Genomic DNA, 22,644 nt, shown 5'->3' with positions numbered 1-22,644 from the left:
TGTCTTCGTCAAATTTTCGATTTTCGTCAAATTTTCGAATTTCGTCAAATTTTCGAATTTCGGCAAATTTTCGAATTTCGTCAAATTTTCGATTTTCGTCAAATTTTCGAATTTCGTCAAATTTTCGATTTTCGTCAAATTTTCGAATTTCGTTCAATTTTCGATTTTCGTCAAATTTTCGATTTTCGTCAAATTTCGCATTTCGTCAAATTTTCGATTTTCGTCAAATCGAATATTACGTGAGAAACTTTTATTATGAAACGTGGTGTGCCACCCGCGTATCTGCATCTGCGTTATCTGTGTGACCTTCGCAAAGTTTACAGTCTTGGAATCTATAATATGCACAAAGCAGTGGGGTGGCCAGAAATCAAAATATTTTCGAAAACAAAGGGCGTAGCCTAAATCTTAAGTTGTAATTTGAAAAATTGTGTTTTTTTGGCAGCGATTTCAATGAAGTGATATCACACTAGCGTAATTCACTCAACTAATGATATTTATTGACATGCCATTGGCTAATGCATTCGACTTATTTCTATTATTCTTTGATAACTCAATATATAAATATCAACGTCTTACAACCATCAAATCAATCAATTGAACAAATGGCGTTAAATTATAATCCCCAATTAAATTGTCACCAGTTTAAGTCGATTATGCGTTCAATAATTATTATTAACAAATTTATGTGGTATGTGGTCGACGAGTAGTTGTATGGCTGTGTGTGAAAGATCTTGTCTCTATTTCAGTTTTATTGATAATGTTATTTACCATCATGTGAATTGATGATTGATTTCGTTGTAAATGTACGTAGTACTCCATCATATTGATTGGACTTAAGACTTAGAATATATGAAATATATTGAAGGCTGATTGTTAGGGGCTTAGGAGATCTTCAAAGCTCTCTAAAATACTGAGCTTTTATGTCACAATCTAGAAGATTTATCAAAAAATTATTTTTTCCTAAACACTAGGAGATCAAGATCCGCTACCCAGCGAGGATGCTGACGAAAATTTCTCTCAGGATGAAGATCAAACAACCCGAAATGCAACAAACAACCGCGAATTGATATCAATTAATGTAATTAATGATCTTGGCGAAACCAAACCAGTGGAGACTGATATGTAAGAATTATTTAATTTACTTTTGTTGGTAAATTTGGTTAAATGTTGTAGCCTGGCTTTAATGACATTAACGATTTTCTTTCATTAATTTCGAAACGCAGTAAAGTAGCACAAAATGGCTTGAATGAAGCGGAAGAAAACGATCACATAGCCGGTCACAAAGAGGTAATTATTTTCATCGCTGTAACTGTTTTACATGTATGGACGTATTTTGTAATCGGTTATGTTAATTTCAGCCAAACAAATGGTATCATCGTATTAAAATTTGTGCTTTATTGGCAGTGTGGCTTACATTTACTATCTTGTTAATGTCTAACGGCGAGAAGGTATTGCAGTATCGTCAAATGTCGGTTCCTGTTAATGGAACTAAAAGTAAGTTAAATTTTAATCTCTTGTTATTTCCTGATTATCTTAACAATTGCGTTGTTTTAAACGCAAGCGTCGGAACGACGTAAAAGACTGTTAACGTAATGTTAGCGACAGCAACAAATATCTAAATACAGAAAGAGAACATGTCCAATTAGGGAATTATAAGACAAATGAAATTCCATTGATGATGTGAACAGACAACATCGATTATTTTAAGAATGAAGCTAAATCAATGACGTTTCATTTTTGATATAATTCGCTAATTGGACATGTCTCCTTTCTGCATTTAGTTAAAACGCTATTTACCCACGAAAATCCTAATACTAAGGGAAAAGTCAGTAAAAAGCTAAATTTTGTAATTTTTCTTATTTGCTCTTATTCTTAAAAAACAACGGAGATATCAATGTTTGAATAGAAGAATGATGTTTAGAAAGTAATAAGAAATGTAATAAAGTTTTCCCATATTCTAGTACATTCTGTCATAAAATTACTGCTGTCATTGCGCTTATTTTCATGAGAACCAACTTCATACGGTTACATTTGTTCCGTAATGACAAATGTGAAGTTTGTTCACATGTAAATGAGCCGCAGAGAATGAATTACCATGAAAAAAATGTGGCGCCTCTACAGGCAAACCCACTTGTCCCATGTGAATTCCCATACAAAAATTCAAAATATCGGATTCGACCGCTAATTCGTGCAGTGCTAAGCATACCATACCATTAAAATATAAATTGGTAACTGTGGACGGTAGTTCCACACATTTTTCAAACGTTTTTCAGCCAGTATGCTATTTTTCAGTCATTTTTCAACCATTTTCTCACGAACTGTGTACTCACCTTTTGTATGAAATATAAGCTGAATTTCGTGCCCATTCTGGTCTCTTCGAACTGATAGTTACCTCTCATAAATGATGTTTGGAAACTAAAGCCCAAATGTAATAGATTTTCGTAAGTTTTTTTTAGTACATTTCTAGTACAAACATTTACAAAAACGTCCTATTTTTTCGTGAACTTACTTCACTGCCATGACATTTTATGCATATTTTATGAGTGAAGTTATTTCACGTGAAAATAGAGGGCAAAGAATGAAGTACTGAAAAAAGTCGTGCCACCTCTACAGGCCAACCGAGCTTTCCTATATCAGAGTTGAAGTCAATTTGATTCTCAACGAATTTTTAAAATTTTTGTGCCAGCCGGTAATTTTACTGTGAATAATTGGGAAAATTAGCTGATTTAATTCGTGATTTTATTTGAATGGTGAACTGAGTTACATCGAGAGTTTTTACAAAAATATTCGCTCTAAGAATGTTAGTTTTTCTGTCGATTCCTTATCTACACTACTGATTTGCTGGCATATTGACAAAAAAAAACTCTCGAAAATACGTCATAACTTTCCGTCTTATTACCTCATTCGAAAAAAGACTCGTCACAAATAAATGAATGACGACGATTCATCGGTAACTTTTGCGATAGAAAATTTCTATTTTTAAAGCTTTCGGCCATTTATTTTCGTTAACGAGTCAATTTCCAACGAAAAACCTTGACCGCATCTTATTCATGATGTCTTGATGTCGTTCGTTTTATCAATTACTTTCAAATGACCGTTTTTATATCACTCCGAATAGTTACGACACGTCTGGAAAAACAATGAGTGAGTCAGAATTCCGCTTATAAATGTCCATATCTCCACATGTGCTACGTATCTGTCGGTACGAATTTTTGTGGTGTGTGGTACCGAACGTTTCATTAACTATCGCATCGCATACATTCTAAATACATCAAACAATGACTTGCCGATGAAGTCCATTCAGTTTCATTCAATTTCCGAGAAATGGGAGATAGACGGACGTCTAGGCTTAGGTTCTTTGTGACTAATAACCGAAGCGATAAATTGTAGTGACAAATTTGATTTTGATGAATGAACCTTAAGGCTCGGAACGGGTTCGGGTTGACCTGTTTTAGTTCAGGTTGACCTGAACCGGATTCACGACCCGAACCTGAAAAATTATTTCGGGTTCAACCCGAACTTGACTCGAACTTGAATTTTCGATTTCGGGTTTAACCCGAACCTGACCTGAACCCGAAATTGTTCAACCCGAATTTGACCTGAACCTGAATTTTCAATTTCGGGTTCGACCCGAACCTGAACTGAACTCGAAATTTTAAATTTAATCAGGTCGGGTTCGGGTAACCCGAAATTTTGAGCGTTTATTACGCTAAAAAAAGTCAAAAATTTCGGGTTACCCGAACCCGACCTGATTAAATTTAAAATTTCGGGTTCAGTTCAGGTTCGGGTCGAACTCGAAATTGAAAATTCAGGTTCAGGTCAAATTCGGGTTGAACAATTTCAGGTTCGGGTTAAACCCGAAATCGAAAATTCAAGTTCGGGTCAAGTTCGGGTTGAACCCGAAATAATTTTTCAGGTTCGGGTTAAATCAAGTTCGGGTTCCGGTCTGACCGAACCCGACCCGTTCCAAGCCTTAATGGACCTCATGTGTCGGTCCTGACACCTTCGACGAAAAAAAATTAAAATGATTTTTCTGATGGAATTTTTCTTTGATTGGACGCAGATTACATCCTTCCCGAAACGCCACTCAGTTCTCGCATCGGTATTTATTTGAAAGGTGCATTCCATGTTGACCACGACCGAAATGCCACTAATTTCCTGCACGTGTACATACAGCTACTAACACTCAACACACATACAAATGCCACCGAGATACCGGCCAATGAAATCACGTACACCGAAAACCTAACATCGATCTACACCATTGCCATTGTGAGTGTGGACCAACTCGACCAAGTACCTGAAACTAAACGACAAATCGTCTTCAATGTGGGTGATGCCGCATTCGCTAAAGTGCACAACGAAAAGGCTGTGCTGCGTGTCCAGATGTCAACCGATTTGGAGGATAATCTACCATTGGTCGTGGCATATGATCCGTCGCCGATTGATAAAGATGCCGGTGTCATTTATGCTGCAATCGTTTTGCTGGGCTTGTATGTGATGATTATTTGGGAGGTTGTACACAGGACATTTGCTGCTATGGTTGCCAGTACATTAGCGTTAGCCATTTTGGCTGCAATGAACGAAAAACCGTCAATGGGTGAACTAATGGGTTGGATCGATGTGGAGACTCTGCTGTTGCTGTTCGGCATGATGATTTTAGTTGCTATATTGTCAGAGACCGGTATCTTCGATTTCCTTGCTGTTTATGCATATAAGGTAAGCACAGACGACTGTCGACTAAAAGTGGACAATCTGACGATTCCAATGGATTTTGTAGATTACGGGTGGTCAAGTGTGGCCGCTGATCAATTGCCTTTGTATATTTACCGCTGTGTTGTCATCATTTTTGGACAATGTTACAACCGTTCTGTTGATGACACCAGTTAGCATTAGGCTGTGCGAAGTGATGGGTCTTAATCCTGTTCCAATATTGATGGCAATGATCATCTATTCGAATGTTGGCGGGGCACTCACGCCAGGTAAAAAAAAAACAATTTTTTGAAACAAGCAAAATCTTAAGTTTGATCACCTCTTACTGCTCTAACAGTTGGTGATCCCCCAAATGTCATCATTGCATCGAATGCACATATCGTAAAAGGAGTAAGTAATGGTTGACAGGGATCCTTTCAACATGACCCTTTCACTAATTCACAAATCGTCTCGTTTTGCAGGGAGTTAATTTCCTTACATTCACCGTACACATGAGCATAGGGATAGCGATGGTGATGGTTCAAACGTTTTTCCACATCAAATACAAATTCCGCAATATGAACGATCTGCGTTTCACCGAGCCGAGGTACTTTGGTTGAAATGAAAACAAAAACAGAAAAATGAAAGAGTTCCCTTCATTCCAGCAACATTCAGGAATTGCGTCACGAAATCAGTGTCTGGCAACGTGCTGCAGCATCGTTGTCATCCTATTCAAAAGACGAGGACTTAGTGCGTGAAACTTTATTGAAAAAAGTTAATCGATTGACTCGTCAGCTGAAAAAGCGAATCGCTTCCGGTTCAGTACCGGCTGAGAGCTACAAAGCTACGTTGGATGAACTTCAGGCGAAGGTATTGTCATTACGCTGATGACCTCGGTTCAATCTGTTTTTCTGCAACTTTTGTCCTCTTTCCAGTATCCCATCCGAAACGTAAATTTACTCATCAAGTCTGCTGTCACACTAGTCTTTGTGATAACATTCTTCTTCCTGCACTCAGTCCCATCGATTCAGCGACTGTCCCTGGGCTGGACCGCGCTGTTGGGTGCAATTTTGCTGTTAATCTTGGCTGATCGCGAAGACATGGAAGCCGTTCTGGCTCGCGTGGAATGGTCAACTTTATTGTTTTTCGCCGCCTTGTTTATACTTATGGAATCACTGGCTGTGCTAGGTTTGATCGAATGGATCGGAAGACAAACGGAAGGCATCATTTTGGCGTGCTCGGAAGAGTCTCGTCTCGCCGTAGCAATTCTAATTATTTTATGGGTAAACAGAGTTTTCATTGGGTCTGTTGCGTTCAGCGTTGAAATGATGATTTTCATTTAGGTATCCGCGATTGCATCCGCTTTCGTCGATAATATCCCGCTCACCACGATGATGGTGAAAATTGCTATCTCCCTCTCGGAAAACAAAGCATTAGGATTACCACTTCAACCGCTTGTGTGGGCGTTGGCATTTGGTGCATGTTTGGGAGGTGAGTGCTCCACAGAATCATGCAAATTATGTTTGAATACCTTTGACCAATGAAATTCTCTCCATTTCAGGTAATGGAACATTGATTGGAGCTTCAGCTAACGTTGTTTGTGCTGGTGTCGCAGAACAGCATGGCTATAGGTTTACGTTTGTCGAATACTTCAAGTAAGTTTCACTTCATTTAATTCTTATTAATTGAAGATGTGGCGGTCGGCTTTACGGTCACTGTGAAATGAAGAACAATCTAGCAAATCGCCCAAAAACTTTGATTTCTGAGTATCACGCATCCCTTGTACAAAGTAGCAAGCGTGTCACACGATCACTGATACATCCTCACACTCACTTTCAATTATTTGAATTTATTGCATAACTGATCTCTGGGTCACACATACATTTTTGACAGCTGACTCCGGGACCAGTTAAAATTCGAACATTCTCTGTACAGTTCACTCTACAGTTATGATCAGAGCGAGAAGTCCAAAGACCAGTTAATTATAACTTGTCTTGCAGGACAACATATCATTGCATTTTCCCATAGACTGTTGTGATCAAATCGAGAGGTCCGAAGACCAGTTAATTATACAAAAATTTTGACATATCCCCCAAGACAAGTTGAAATTATATTTCCTTCTCTATCATCAAAACAGTCTACAGAGTGTTAAAAGAGACTAGAAATTTTGACATATCACCCATCGAGCTCAGTTAAATTCACTAATTTTTCCTCCGTTTTTTTTTTTGCTCTTTTAACACTCTATGGAATCCACACATTACTACAGTACTACTCAATCGTCTTTGATTGGAAACGATTTTCCAATTAAACTTCCTCTTTGATACCTTGCGAGCCTAATCATAGCGTAATGTTCAAAGAGCACAAAATAATGCAGAGTCTCTTAGTCACATCCGCACTTTATCGCAACAATAATGAGTCGTTTCAAGACAGAAGCAATATACTTATTGTTTAAAGTGAAACCATTTTTGTTATCACGTTGAAGCTACCGCCGTACGTTTTTTTTACGAATACCGGTAGCTAAATACCTGACACATGATAAGCCGGGTCCCATTGATCGATGTTTTTATGGTTGTTTTCGATGAGCAATGAGCTGTCTTTTTCAGCTCTTTGTTCGGTTTGTTTTTATAGAAACTGACCGCGATAACTTCGCTTTCATTTATATTTATCAAATTTTTATTTTTTATGTGTTTGTTGTGACATAGTCCCGTATATTATGGATTATCGAAAAGTTGTTATTGTTTGTCTGTAAATTCTCCGAATATCGCCCGTTGAGAAATTAGGAAAAGTCAAAGACCAGCGACAGGGTTTTCAGTTTAAAAGATTTTATTGTAACGAACATTTCGTTTTAAATAAAGGATGAGGCGACATAACTACACGGTCAATATCGTCAGGAACGATATTATCGTTTTTTAGACGATAGTATCGTTTTTTAGACGATACTATCGTCTAAAAAACGATATTATCGTCCAAAAAAATTTCATCCAGGACGATAATATCGTCTAAAATTATAAATTTTAAAATATTTTCAGGACGATATTATCGTTTTCTTGACGATATTATCGTTTAAAAAAACGATAATATCGTTTTTTTGGACGATACTTTCGTTTTTTTGATGATACTATCGTCTAAGAAACGATATTATCGTTCAAAAAACGATAATATCGTTTTTTTGACGATAATATCGTCCTGGATGAAAATATCCGCTGGACGATATTATCGTTATTTTGGACGATATTATCGTCCTGGGCGATAATTTTTGGGACGATAATATCGTTTTTAATTAATTTATTTTTTTAAATTTGAGACGATAATATCGTCCAGGACGATAATATCGTTTTTAATTTATTTAAAATAAAAATTCTAGACGATAATATCGTCCTGGGCGATATTATCGTTCTGGATGGTTGTTGAAGACGAAACACAAAATCTTGTAGATAAACGCCTTTTTATAGACGGCAAATATATATTAAAAATTGGTTCATTTGGTTCCGTAAATTTAAATTTTATATAGAAAAATTACACAGACTAATTATGAGACGATGCGAGAAAAAAAAATTAACTCCTAAGTTCCGACACCGTTCCGGCGCCCGGATCGCATTGCGGCCCTCCGCTTCGCTCCGGGGCAATGGGCCGGATTGCTCGGCGTGTTAAAACGCCTTTTATGTACAATCAAAGTTGGTATTCATTTCGTAAAAAGATGAATTATTTAGGGACGAACTAAACGCCATTTTTAAACACTGATGTGTAGGTGATTTCCTCTGACAATTGTTTTTCGATATTTTGGAAGAGAATTCGGTTCTTGCTGCACCTCTGAGTAAAATTGAGTCCTGGACAATATTACCACCCAAAACTAAACGATAATATCGTCCTGGGCGATATTATCGTTTTTTTAAACGATAGTATCGTTCTGGACGATATTATCGTTTAAGAAAACGATAATATCGCCCAGGACGATATTATCGTTTTGGACGATATTATCGTACAGAAAACGAAAATATCCATTAGATTTTCTAGAACGGTAATATCGTCCAGAAAACGATAATATCGTTTTTTTTGGACGATACTATCGACAAGAAAACGATACTATCGTCCAGACAATATTTTAGAATTTTTCAATTTAGACGATATTATCGTCCTGGATGAAAATTTTTTGGGCGATAATATCGTTTTTTTGAACGATAGTATCGTCTAAAAAACGATAATATCGATTTTGAGACGATACTATCGTCTAAAAACGATAGTATCGTTTTTTAGACGATAGTATCGTCCAAAAAAACGATAATATCGTTCCTGACGATATTGACGGTGTGGAAATGTCCCGCCACCAAATAAAGTCTGCGAAGCCGTTCTCAATTTCTCATTTAAATGGAGAAAAAGAAATGAGAAAACATGAAATTTATGCCCATGGCATGAAATAGTTATTTATAGCCTAGGGAAGAAAAGATAGAAATGTAATTTCCCGCCTGCGTTGTGAATTAGTATTTTTAATGTTGCCTTATAACCTTATTTTCTCCACTCAGAATGTCTAGACAAAATGGCGTTGATCGACATTTTGTCTGTTGACAATTCAGGCGAGAAAAGTTATACTTTCGCTACAATGTGGAGAAAATATAAACTTTCTCTCCTGAATTTTGTATTCAAAAATGCTGTATATCGAATAGATATTTACGAATCGTGGAGAAAAACGGTTTTGCAGACTGACCACACATGAAAACGTTGTGTTCCCCTCGGGGAAAATGGGAAATTTCAATTCGAACGATTTCTTATTAGAATTTCCTATTTTCTCCACTTGGCAAACAAATAACTATTATATGCATGCTTGCGGAAATCGGAAATTGCTCTTCCAAGGTGAAATGAAATGTCAAACCGTCATCCATAGAAGCATAACCTCAACATTATTAACAACGAAAATGTCAAAATAACAAAAGAAAAAAGTTGTGGTTATGGTTCTATGGATGACATCGGTTCGCATTCGGCTAGTGTTCGGTTCATTTTGTTTGGCGAAACCGTTGCTTGGAAGAAATCTATAGATTAAGGTTAGCTCGTTTAGTATGTGTTTATTACGTAGTTGGGAGCAAGGGTTTTCAGGGAGTAAAATGTACCAATGCACGCAAAGCCTAATATTTGTAAATTATTTCCCAAAAATTCCCAAAAATTACCAATTTTTTGTTCTTTGCTTTTTCATAGTTTTTAAATGTTTTTGAACTTTTCCTGATGTTTTACGAACATTTAATTATTAAAATGCAAAGAATTTTTTTTGGGGAATTTTAGGGATTTTTTGGGAATCGATTCCTAAATATTAGGCTTTGAATGCACGTGTGCCAACTGGTAAAAATAAAAAAACCAAACGCACCCGTTGATAGGTGGCGACTCGCTTGACGCGACGAATAATGAGAAAACAAGTTTCTGTAAAATCTCTTGCAAAGCTAGCGATAAAAAGTTGAAAAGTCCAGGTTTTGAGTGAATTTTATAGATCCGAGGCGAAGACGATTCACTTGCAAGTTATTGTTATAAAATTTTACAGCAGCCCCCATTCTAATTTTAAATGCTGTAAAAAAAAGTTTTTTTTTCTTAAAAATTTCCCATTTCTATTTTCAGGGTTGGTTTTCCAATCATGATTGGCAGCATCCTTGTCGCAACTGTGTATTTAATGATTGCACACGTATTATTTGCATGGCACTGACAGTTTAGCCGCATTCTAAGGGAGTGAACTTAGGGCGCAACTAAATTTAATTTGTAAAAAAATTAGTTAAAAAAATTCTAAAAGAAAAATCAAAATTGCAACAAAAAAAAAGTTCTAGAATCAACACACAATAATTAGCAATACATTCCATTATTAGTTGTATAAATTTATAGAATTACGTAAAATCGACAGTTGAACTATTTTGGGTGGACATTTTGGTGCATCAGGGTAAAAAGAATTTGAATTTAAAAAAAAGATGTGGCGATCAGTGTTCAACTAAATTTTTTGTTGAATTTTTTCGTACAAAAAATTACGATTAAATGTTACCCAAAGCAGTGACAGTGTCCGAGTAATTTTTTTTTTTTTTTTTAATTTTTTGTCGATATTGTTTGTGTTGACGAAAATATTTATTTCTTCTGTGTACTCAAATCGATCAATTTTCGTTGTTTTCTTTTTCACCGTGAATTGTAGAAACGAAATGTAATATCCTTTCCAATAGAACAATTTTATTATATAAAATCAATTCCGTTTCATCACCCAAAAAAGGAAAATCATAACCGAACGAGGCGCGTTTGCATCACTTTAATTGTACGATAAGTAATTCAATTTCTACAATTTCATTTTTGTTATATTTTTAGTTGTAAGTGTTAAAGCATATATAAAGTTTCGCACCATATTGAGATGGTGTTGAATTTTAGAGGTATAATAGCAGAATGATATTCAATTTATGGGGGAAAAACTGTTCGTGAACCGGTGTCATGGAATTTACATATTAAACGAATTTAGAGAAAAATCTGTAATAAAAAAAGCATTATAATGAAACCACCTTAATGACAACAAATTTTATTGTGCCTTAACGTAAATGATATCCATTCATTACACACATCTTATCGTAAAGTGTAATCAATTTGCCACATTTTTTTGTCGCAGAGCATCAGAATAAAATTTGTCTTCAATTAAAATTTAATTGTTCAGACAGGTTGAAGAGACAGTCACGCTTGAACGAAACGGCTATGCGGGTAAAATAATTTAGCTTAAAAGTTCAACAATTTTAGAATGAAAAAAAAAATCAAATAAATCGACGAAAATCTAAAAATTGCGCAAATGTCGGTTCCGTTAGGAAAAGACTGATACACCATTTGGGACGCCTTTTTTGGAACAATTATTTTCACCTTTCAACTTAGTTCAATGTTAGAAGAAAGTTTTTGCCATTTCCTGTGAATGTTGAGCCCATCATCATACATGTGGAATGTTAGAGAACTATGAATTACGAAACGCTAAAGCTTGTGGTAAAGCACAGACTCATCAAATATTTTCGACTAATTGTCTTCAATTTCCGAATAAAACTTTACATAAAGCGTACTTGCCCAGCATTCACACTAGAAGTTATTCATCAATGATGTCACACATGAAACACAAAAAGCATCTTTTGTCTCATGTTTTTTGCGTGACATCATTTTTGAATGATCCCCTAGCAGCAAGAGCAATATTTCTGTTCAAATTTGCCAATTGATGTCTGATCATTCAATACTCGTAAAGATAACAGAAACAGTAGTTATTATTCACCAACGGAAGTCAGAAAATGAAATTTCAATTTTTTTTTCAATGTCAACGTTTTTCACAACAAAGGCTCCGAGGGATTCTTTTGAAAAACAGCCTACCGAAATCGGACGCATTTTCTATTGGAATTTTTTATATGTGCCTAGAAAGGACTTCGACCCTAGAAGCCAAAACCACTTTCAAAAAAATTCTTCGAAGTTTGTGTGGCTGGTCAAAGGTGAGCAAAAACCGAAAAATTGCAATTTTCTTACAAAAATTGTTCCAGGGACACGAGCCGTACAGGGTCGTGTGGGGTGTCATTAGAAAGGTAATTTTATGTGCTTTTGAGCCAAATAAAGACTAATGTGGTTTGGATGCATCTATGATGAAATATAGACACTTAAACATGTCAACTTCTTTTTCATCGCATATGTATCCAAACCAACATTAGTCTCTATTTGGCTCAAAAGCACATAAAATTACCTTTCAAATGATACCCCACACGACCATGTACATTTTGTGTACCTCGAGAAATTTCAGTAAGAACAGTGTAAGTCTTCGATTGAAAACTTCAACTGCACACATTTCAGTGTCGATGAATTTTAAACCCAATAAGACCCTATTCGGCTCAATAGTACATGTGATTACCTTTCTAATGACACCCCACACGACCCTGTACGGCTCGTGTAACTGGAGCAATTTTTGTAAGAAAATTGCAACTTTTCGGTTTTTGCTCACCTTTGACCAGCCACACAAACTTCGAAGAATTTTTTTGAAAGTGGTTTTGGCCACTAGCGTCGAAGTCCTTTCTAAGCACATATAAAAAATTCCAATAGAACATGCGTCCGATTTCGGTAGGCTGTTTTTCAAAAGAATCCTCTCCTGAAGTTTCAGCTGTGGTGAGAAATTGACTGTATTTTCTCGTCAGCCTTGTGAAAATAAATAAAAATGAGGAAAAAGAGTCGAAAAAATAGTTATTTATTCACCTAGGGGAAAAAAGTTCTAAATTGCATTTAGATGGGTTGGCAATTTTCAGCTTTTTCTCCCGAGGTAAACACAACGGTTTTGACAACAAATTCTTTAAAATTTTTAGCCGGAGGGCGAAAATGACTATTCTGTCGCCTGCGTTGTGAAATATTTATTTTTCTACCGAGGGAAGGAAATAGGAAATTACAGCAACGGCGAAATTTTGCGGCCATAACGGATTTTCCCATTTTCTTCCAGAGGTGAACACGATGTTTCGATATGTGCGAGGGTGTGATTAACCGTTTTTCTCCACGAAACAAAAACATCAAAAGTAACATTTCGGTGGAGAAATGTTCTATTTTCTCCGCTGTCAAAATAAGCGGGAAGAAAATAGTCATTTACATACCCGAATTGTCATAAGATTGAGAGAAGAAAATAAGGTTAACCGCAGCACAAGAAAATTATTTTTTTTCGGGACGACGAAATTCATCCGAAATCCTGGCTGAAATTAATTAAGTTTAAATACGGAAAAATGGGATCAAAGCAAATTAACTAATTTAAAAATGAAAAAAATCACAACTGGAACCCAGTCTATAAGAATTTCTTTCTTGCACAAAATTATTTCTATAAAATTCATTGATTGAAAAATGGATATTAACTAAAAATCTAAATTAGTTTTTTGTCATTATGGACAATTTAGTAAAATAGAAAAAAATTTGTAAGTTTAGGCTAAGAAGTTGTTTACAATTTAGAATCCATAACATGTAAATATGCAATTCTGTAAGGCGAGAAGCGAAAGGAAAATTCAAACAAAATTTGTAGAGATATTGTCTCAGTATTATACCAGTCCATTAAAGAAAATTTAAAGGAAATACTTTGTTCTTTTGCTTCAAAAAAAAAAACGAGCCATCAGAACAGTCGGAGCGTCTGCTGCGACTGAGCCCCGTACAAACCCGTATATCTATTGCGTACGTGACCCTAGTGCGTCTGTCACCCTACTTTGACCGTAAGCCTATTGCGCCGGTTAATGTAGTTGAAGTAAAATTATTATGTAATGTGTACATCTTACAAATTGCGCATAGCGCAATTACGAAGCCCCGTACGACGTTCCTTTCAAATGAAACAAAAATTTCAAATCGCCCTAAAATTTTAATTTTTGAAGGGCCTAGTATCGGCCTCAGTCCGAGGACCCAAATTTAAAATTTTTTCAACTACATTCTATTCGGCCTTTGATTACCTTCCAAATGAAACAAAAATTACGAAAAACGGATGAAATTTGCTCGAGTTATATGTAAAATACACATAGGGCCCTAGTATCGGCCTCAGTCCGAGGACCCAAATTTAATTTTTTTTTTCAACTACATTCTATTCGGCCTTTGATTACCTCCCAAATGAAACAAAAATTACGAAAAACGGATGAAATTTGCTCGAGTTATATGTAAAATACACATAGGGCCCTAGTAGTGGCCTTAGTCCAAGGACCCAAATTTAATTTTTTTTCAACAACATTCTATTCGGCCTTTGATTACCTTCCAAATGAAACAAAAATTACGAAAAACGGATGAAATTTGCTCGAGTTATATGTGAAATACACATAGGGCCCTAGTAGCGGCCTTAGGCCAAGGACCCAAATTTAATTTTTTTTCAACAACATTCTATTCGGCATTCGATTACCTTCCAAATCAAACAAAAATTACGAAAAACGAATGAAATTTACTCGAGTTCTATGTAAAATACACATAGGGCCCTAGTAGCATTTCACTTCTAAGGCCCTAACTCACGGTCCACTCACCCGATTTTAAAAAACTTTTTTTTCCTGGATTGGTATTGACAATACCTATCATTTACATTTCCATCGTTTATTTTGCCATAAATATCACCAAAAGACCTTAAATCACTTAGGTGGCCCTACCTCACGAAGGGCCGACCCGCATATGCCCATCTTCGAACTTAGCCTCACTATTTCGACTATCTTTCAGGGGAAAAAAAATTTTTGAAATCGGATTTGATTTACTCAAGATATCGACGTGACAGACGGACAGACGAACAGACGGACAGACGAACAGACGGACAGACGAACAGACGGACATACGGACAGACAAAATTTTTATTGCAGATTCGTCATTTATGAACATAGGCAAACACTTTGCCCTTACCGTCTGCTTCGAATTCCATCAATTACACACGGCATCGTAATCCTATAAGCCCCTTTGTACTTCGTACGGGGCTAAAAAGCATCATCTTCACTGTACGGCCGAATATGAGCTCACTCCAAGGGACATAGCTCACGCTCCGGTGGACCAAATTTCACTAAAAAAAAATTCCCTGATTGGTACAGTCAATACCTATCTAGTAATCCGTTCAAATTTGGCTGACCTACAAGTGTAGCATTAAATTGTACGGAGATACCTTCGAGAAACCCTAAAGGATTTATAGGTCCCATGGAAAAGTGGAAGTTAGAGAAGCCACAGACAGACCTTTTTTTCCGCTGATTTAACAGGAAAAATCACAATAGGTGTCCCAGGGCAATTCTCCTTACTGAGAGACTCCAATTCGCCGTGTTACAGACGTATGCGTAAACCTATAAGACCTCAGTACTTCGTACAGGGCTAAAAATACAAAAAGCTTGTATTGGAAGATCATTCGTGCAATAGTTTACACAACGACGTTGTGATATATGTAAAACCACTCTTAACTGGTTACATACGTCTATTCATCTGTTGTCAATAACGATGACAAAAATAATGACAAGCTCTGGGTAATAGGGTCATTTATATAGTAAAATGCATGTTAAAACAATTGAAGTACAAGATTTGAAATAAACCGATTACTAAAATATTTTGATCGATGGAAGTAATAGACGCGATAATAATTCTGGTCAAATGCTTGCCGTCTGTAACAGGTAAAGCCAGTAGATTGGCCTGAAAGAGAGTTTAAATGAATCGTCGACCGACCTGTAGTCCAACTGGCAACTTTCATAAGATTCAAGCTCAGTGATAGCTCAATTTTGATAGAAATTCCATAGGAAACTCAGGTGAATGACGAAAGGAAAGACGGTAAGTTCGATAATTTTAATTGTACCATTCCAATAACACATGCAAATATAAATAAAGCGAAACCACTAGGCCATTCGTAAGCAACAGGGGTAATCCAATTCTGTAAAGGTCAAATTGAAATTTAGTTAGGCATAGCAAAACAGCGACAACATTCTCTCACTTCATAAAGTTCAGGAAGCTAAACTTGTAACCGTGCTGTTCGGCTACTCCGATACACACCAGATTTGATGATGAAGCAATTAGAGTTCCGTTTCCTAAATGTTATCATCGCATGTCAGCTGAGAAAATTCGTTGGCAACTTAGTGGAACCTTACCTCCGATTCCACATCCAAACGCAAGTGCCCAAACCATTGGACCTGGTGGTAAGTTTAGTGACGTAGATAAGGTTGCAACGACTTTCGTCATCATTGATGTGAGTGGAATGTTGTCAAGAAATGCCGAGATAATTGTGGACACCTAACAAAGTACCAGTTTTGGTCACACACCGTAAAGAATTATAGCAAAGAATGAATTACCCATAACACCAATAGAACGGCTGCTGTGTGTCTGCTGTCAGTAGAGGCCATTTCCACTAATTTCGACATTTGATTTCCAACGAATTGAATGAGGCCAATTTTCGTCAGACTTTCCATCAACACGTACAAGGTAGCGAAAAATAACAACGACGACCATTCGACCATCAGGAGAGATGTTTTGAAATCGTCGTTGTTGTTTGAAATTATAAGTAGTAAGCACACACCTAGCAATGAAGCCCATCCTACGGTGAGAAGGGTTGATTAGTTTCCTGATGATATCGTCGAAACGTTATAAGATACCTAAAGACAGATTTTCAAAGTATGGAACAGCGTGCAGAAAGAAAAAGCAGATGACGACGAAGAATGCAATACCACATTGAATCAAAAGCTCTCTGTTTTTGATGGGGTACTAAGAAAACGAGTAATTTTCGAATGATCGGTTAGCCCAATTTACTTACGGATACTAATAAACGACCGATAAATTAATTCAAAACTACCGATAAAAAGTAATAAATGACCGATAAATATGGTAGCGATAGAAAATAATAAATGATCGATAGGAAATCCACAAGTACCGATAAAAATATTCAAAACTACCGATAATTTTTTACCGATAAAAAGTGATAAAATACCGGTAAGTTGGGATCTTTATCGATCGTTAATCACTCTTTATCGGTAATCTATTATTTTCTATCGATCATTCATTATATTCTATCGGTGGTTCAATATATTCTATCGGTAATTTATTACTTTTTATCGGTACTTCCGTTTTTTCTACCGGTAGTTTATTATTCTTAATGACCAAATACCGTTCTGTCTCGCCGGGATTTTTTTTTGTTTATGGGAAATATTCATCGAAATATTCGGCTCGAAATAAAACCATCTCAATAAAAAAAATATTTGAGCCAGACAATAATATACTCTTACGGCTCTTACAGCCAAGAAGAAATATTAACAAAAAAAAACAGAAAGGTCACGATCCCACAATAATAGAGGAATGATACGAATGTGGTAATAGTGTGGTGATGGTGAGGCTCCCAGTCTATAATTTTCAACGGCCTTTTATATATTGCTAGAAGGATTGCGCAAGTGACTTATCTCACTCATAAATCTGATTTTATAAGTTATAAGTCAGATGGTCATAAGTCGTAAGTTATAAGTCGACTACGTACGAAATCATAGGTATAAGTCAAAGTTCATTTCATTTATTTCAGTTTAAATGCGATTATAAATACAAAAAACATCTGTGTAGCTCTAGTGTGACGAAGTCAATTCGAAAGAGCTACGATTAAGTTATAAGTCATAAGTTGGTAGGTATGGAAATTCTGGAAAATTCGTGGAAATTTGTGTGAAATCAGAAAAAGTTAGGAAAATTAGTGGAAAATCAGGAAAATGACGGTAATTTGTGGTAAATCTGGAAAATTTGTGGAAAATTCGTGGAAAATTAGGGAAATTTGTGGAAAATTAGGGAAATTTGTGGAAAATCAGGGAAATTCGTGGAAATGCAGAAAATGAGGAAAATTGGGAAGATTCGTGGAAAATCAGATAAATTTGTATAAATTTGAGGGAAATCGGGACAAATCCCTTGACTAAAAGTCAAAGATACTTTTTCACGCCGTTAAATGGTTTTCCTCGCCGATGCTTCTTCGATAACACCTCTATTTTTGGTCTACACACCTATGTCGTCCGATCTTCTTGATTTATGTATCAGTAGAGGCGCGTTGGCACAAAAACGAACCCTATTGATATTCATCCCTGTAGCATCTATCCCTGAGAAAGGAGAGAAAAAAGGCTTTGGTCCAAGCCTGTGAACATGGAATTTTTGTCACTGCGATAAGTCGACTAGATGTCGTCCGATCTTGGTGATTTATACGTCATCAGACGAGCTTTGGCACAAATACGAACCCTATTGATATTCACCCCTGTAGCATCTATCCCTGAGAAATGAGAGAAAAAAAGGTTTTGGTCCAAAACTCCAAAAAATGAAAATTTTGTCACTGTGATAAGTCCAGTAAATATTGTGCGATCTGTGTCATTTATGTATCAGTAGATGCGTGTCAGTATAAGTAGATCACCCCTGTAGGATCTATCGCTGTTTTGGTCCAAAATCCTAACTTTTGTCACTGCAATATGTTCACTGATTCGAGTTATTTATAAATCAGTTGATGTATTTCAGCGCAAACATGTACCCTACTTATAATGATCTCCGTAGGGTATATGGTTGTTTAGGGCCGAACTCTAATAATTAAAATTTTGTCTATTATAAGAAGGGTCAAACATGACTTGCTTACTTCCAATCTCAATGTTATTTCAAAATTATAGATGGGGATAATAATTCTCTATTATTGTGGGATCGCGATTTTTCTGTTTTTTTTATATTTCTTCTTGGCTATAATAATCCAGAGCCGTAAAAGTACATTATTTTCTGGCTCGAATATATTTTATTGAGATGGAAAAAACGGAAGTACCGATAACAAATAATAAATTACCGATGGAATATATTGAACTACCGATAGAATATAATGAATGATCGATAAAAAATAATAGATTACCGATAAAATGTGATTAACGATCGATAAAGTTCCCAACTTATCGGTATTTTAGTACTTTTTATCGGTAAAAAATTATCGGTAGTTTTGAGTATTTTTATCGGTACTTGTGGATTTCCTATCGATCATTTATCATTTTCTATCGGTACCATATTTATCGGTCATTTATTACTTTTTATCGGTAGTATTGAATTAATTTATCGGTCGAATATAATATCCCTTTACTTACCAGTTCTTCAAGACGACGAGTGAGCTGCTCAAGTGCATCATCCTCGTCCATCGTTTCCCCATTGTCTTTCGGATCAAAGACTCTACTTTCTAATGCACGGGCTCGAGCATGACCTGATAAATAGTATGAAACGTTTCTCAGTTCGGTGCCCTCGTGACTGTTCTGTAATTCACGTTCGAGCGCTTCATTCAACAGCAGCACTCTGCTCTGAATAACACTTCGACTGATGTCGTCAAACTTTGATATGGCTGATATCGAACGTTCGGTATTTCGCCACATTTTCAGTTCATGCTTAATAGTCGACACTTCAAGCGGTTCGGCATTTTGTAGGGTTGCCATTTGTCTGAATGTAAAATACCGAAGGTGCATAAATGACTGAACGGTTAGTATCAATACGCCGGGCAATATGTGGAGAACGAAGTCCAGAAAGCCGATTCCCTGAAACGATGAAGAGATGACTGTCATTCTCGTGGATTTATGGGAAGTGTGAGTAAGAATGAATTACTGATTCTTTGATGAATGCATGGTTGATGATCATCACATTCGGTGGATTGCCCACCGGTGATGCCGTACTGCCAATGTTAACCGCTAAAATCATTATTGTGAGAACTTGTACAGGATCCAAATTGGTCACTTCGCATAGTCTGATGATCACTTTAAAAATTCGTATTTCGATTAATTCAATTCATTTCAAACATAATTGAACGTTGTAACCTGGAGTCATGAGTAAAACAGTGGACACACTGTCCAGTACTAGTGCTGATACCATAGACACTATGCTTAGACTGCAAATTAGAGGCCAGGTTCTTCCTTTCGTTTTCTAATAAAAATAAATCGAGTGAAAATGGGGGGCACTGGTCTTGGCAGAAAGCCTACCTTGAACACAAAGACAGCCATGTAATCGAAAAATCCAGTTTCTGAAGTAATGGCCACTAAAATCATCATTCCAAACAGTAACATCAATGTGTCCATATCAACCCACGACAAAATCTCCTCAAGGTCTGGTCGTTCGTTAAAAAGTGCTAGCGCTGCAACCGACAAAGTGCTGACAATCAGAGATGCAAATGTTCGATCAACAACTTCGGATATTATTAGAATGTACAATCCCAGAAGTACAGCGGCACCAATACCAATACCTGTCTCGTAGAGTTCATGGATTTGTTTTGGACTTTAAAATTTCGAAATAAGTGGCCTGGGAGTAATACCTGCCTCAACGCTCATCGGTTTAGTTGCGTATGCCAATGCCAACGTAAAAGTAGCGTTACAATTTGAGCTTAGAGATAATTTGAGATCGGCCCTTTCATTCGCCGATAAGCTTTCTGACAATGTTATTACTTCGGATATATGCGTGGGATCCGTAGTTTCAAAGACACTTGCGTCGACTAGTGAAAAGCTTAGGTATTCCGACACACGCTTAATAAAAACATTCAAATTGAATTCGGGTAGAAATAGCCTGTAAGATGCAAATCACCTTTGTTCCGTTATTAACGACAGCGTACAATGTTAGTGTCGATGCCGTAGATGCTTTTGAAAAAGCTCCCTTTAAGTGAACGTCTAAGCGAGTGTTGTCTGAACTTTCTTCGATGCTGACGGCTAAACGAAACAGTTTTAATTACTAACAGCATCTGCACAGCCGTGTTAAGCTAAAACACCTTGTCGTAATGTTTGTGTCCCTTGGGAAAGCTTTCAAAAGCTTTGAGCTTCTTTTGGATTCCATTGGATAAGTGAAATATTTCATTGCATCACAAAAGAAGTTAAAAGCTTTCGGAAGCTCTTTAAAAGCAACGACACAAATTTGATACGATATCCCGTGTATGCACATTTGCCACTCTTTTTTTACGATAGAGAGCTTTTCTAAGCTTGATAATTTATCGAGAAACTTACTTTTGTTGAATTGTGGCGGTATGTGTAAATAGCGATATGTTAAGTGATGTTCCGGTTTGACAATGAAAATAACGGTTGCAGTTAACCATACTATAGTCAGCGCCAAGATCTTAATATTTTTTCCAGTAAATATCTGAGGAAATTTAAATCAATTTTTTATTGAAAATGGTGTCACGGTAAAGGCATATCCTATATCCTACACGTCTTCGATTTGTTAACAATATTGATTTTTCGTTAAAATGAATGGCAGTGGCGCTAAAAGACATTGTCGAATAGAAATTATAAATGTCCAGATTAATGATCAATTCAATTACCTGTGGTGTTGTTTTAAGGGGTTCTCGTGGATAGCCCTCATTTTAGTATCTATTTAGTATTCAGTCACCACCAAATTAAGAAAAGGGAAGTCCAAACAGTTACGCAAAAACAAAACGTTAAAAATCATGACAATGGCATTGCCGTTATTGACTGCTGAGATTTTCACGTTTGTGTTTTAACACTTATCCCTTTGAGGACAGCAAGCATGTCACTAATGTTGATACTGTTGCTTCTTTTACCCTGTTTTAAGTGGGCTTATGTAAAAGAATTTCCTTATAACACTCCACCAATCCAGCATGTAGAGAGTTACTTATATCAGCTAGGCATTGGTCTTACAATCGAAGTACTGGGGTCTTATAGGTTTACGCATACGTTTGTAACACGTCGAATTGGACTCCCTGAGTAAGAGGAAACCTATTGTGGTTGTCTAGAGATGCCAAATCCGCGAAAAAAAATGTCCGTCTGTCCGTCTGTCTGTCTGCACGATAACTTGAGTAAAACGCATCCGATTTTGAAAATTCTTTTTTTTCCCCGTTTGGTAATGTCAAAAGACAGGCTAAGTTCGAAGATGAGTGATTTTGGATCGACCCCTCCCGAGCTGTGGCCCAATAAGTGCTTTACGGTTTTTCGAAGATATCTCCGGACATTTAAACGTTAAACTTGTAAGTGATACGTCAAATAAAAGGTATTTACAATACCGATCGACAAAAAAAAAGTTTATGGCAATCGGATGACCGACTCGTGAGTTAGACCCCTTGGTGTGGAACAGGCACAGGGCGGCAAGCAGTTTTTGCTTGTAGGTCGGCCACATTTGAACATATTTCGTCTGTTTTAGCTTTATTAGATAGGTATTGACCGTACCAATCAGGGAAATTTTTTTTAATGAAATTATGTTCTCCGGAGCGTGAGCTAGGTCTCTTGGAGTGAGCTCTTATCTGGCTACTCGGAAGTACAGTGAACGTGGTGTATTTTGACAATATCTCGAGTAAATTTTGACCGAATTTCATGAATTTTTTTTGTTTGAAAGGTATTAACGAATGTAAAGCGTCGGTACTATTTCCGGTCTCCTAACAAAATGGCTGCTGGCGGCCATATTGGATTTTAGTAAAATAGAAATATCTTGGGAAAAATGATACTTAGAGAGTTTCTGTTAACATGGAAATAATTTGTTATGTGTGTGGGGTTTCAGGGATTCCATATACGGACATCTATATAT

The 22,644-nt window shown here is 36.6% G+C and overlaps 2 protein-coding genes across 4 annotated transcripts in view; one reads left to right on the top strand and one right to left on the bottom strand.

The window, feature by feature from the left end:
- LOC119072713 (P protein) overlaps positions 1-10,555 on the top strand; it is a 49,392-nt gene extending 38,837 nt beyond the window's left edge. For all 3 annotated transcript variants that reach the window (XM_037177986.1, XM_037177985.1, XM_037177984.1), the window contains 12 exons: positions 972-1,122; positions 1,224-1,287; positions 1,359-1,494; positions 4,064-4,719; positions 4,781-4,982; positions 5,051-5,103; positions 5,175-5,299; positions 5,358-5,562; positions 5,628-5,975; positions 6,036-6,183; positions 6,254-6,347; positions 10,291-10,555. In XM_037177986.1, the coding sequence (XP_037033881.1) occupies positions 972-1,122; positions 1,224-1,287; positions 1,359-1,494; positions 4,064-4,719; positions 4,781-4,982; positions 5,051-5,103; positions 5,175-5,299; positions 5,358-5,562; positions 5,628-5,975; positions 6,036-6,183; positions 6,254-6,347; positions 10,291-10,375 (2,267 nt within the window). In that variant the 3' untranslated portion in view covers positions 10,376-10,555. The remainder of the gene's footprint in view (positions 1-971; positions 1,123-1,223; positions 1,288-1,358; positions 1,495-4,063; positions 4,720-4,780; positions 4,983-5,050; positions 5,104-5,174; positions 5,300-5,357; positions 5,563-5,627; positions 5,976-6,035; positions 6,184-6,253; positions 6,348-10,290) is intronic.
- Positions 10,556-15,939: 5,384 nt separating this feature from the next.
- Positions 15,940-21,559, bottom strand: LOC119072714 (P protein-like). Its single transcript, XM_037177987.1, has 14 exons — positions 21,428-21,559; positions 21,314-21,368; positions 21,114-21,246; positions 20,701-20,822; positions 20,435-20,642; positions 20,106-20,365; positions 19,944-20,049; positions 19,735-19,883; positions 19,230-19,667; positions 16,752-16,860; positions 16,452-16,693; positions 16,251-16,392; positions 16,097-16,190; positions 15,940-16,036 (listed from the first exon to the last, which is right to left on the bottom strand). Exons 1-14 carry the CDS (start codon positions 21,466-21,468, stop codon positions 15,952-15,954), a joined length of 2,184 nt encoding a protein of 727 aa, XP_037033882.1. The 5' UTR covers positions 21,469-21,559; the 3' UTR covers positions 15,940-15,951.
- Positions 21,560-22,644: the final 1,085 nt, after the last annotated feature.

The sequence above is a fragment of the Bradysia coprophila genome (genome assembly GCF_014529535.1).
Source record: "Bradysia coprophila strain Holo2 chromosome IV unlocalized genomic scaffold, BU_Bcop_v1 contig_84, whole genome shotgun sequence".
Taxonomy (NCBI): Eukaryota; Metazoa; Arthropoda; class Insecta; order Diptera; family Sciaridae; genus Bradysia; species Bradysia coprophila.
Note: the sequence above shows the minus strand (reverse complement) of the source record. Positions and strands in the feature narration are given on the sequence as shown.

Coding starts and splice junctions, on each gene's coding strand:
- LOC119072714 (XM_037177987.1), bottom strand. CDS start 21,468: ATGAGGGCTATCCACGAGAACCCCTTAAAACAACACCACAG. Junction 20,366..20,434: donor ACCGATGAGCGTTGAGGCAG/GTATTACTCCCA, acceptor TCTACGAGACAG/GTATTGGTATTGGTGCCGCT. Junction 16,037..16,096: donor AGCTTCCTGAACTTTATGAA/GTGAGAGAATGT, acceptor TGACCTTTACAG/AATTGGATTACCCCTGTTGC.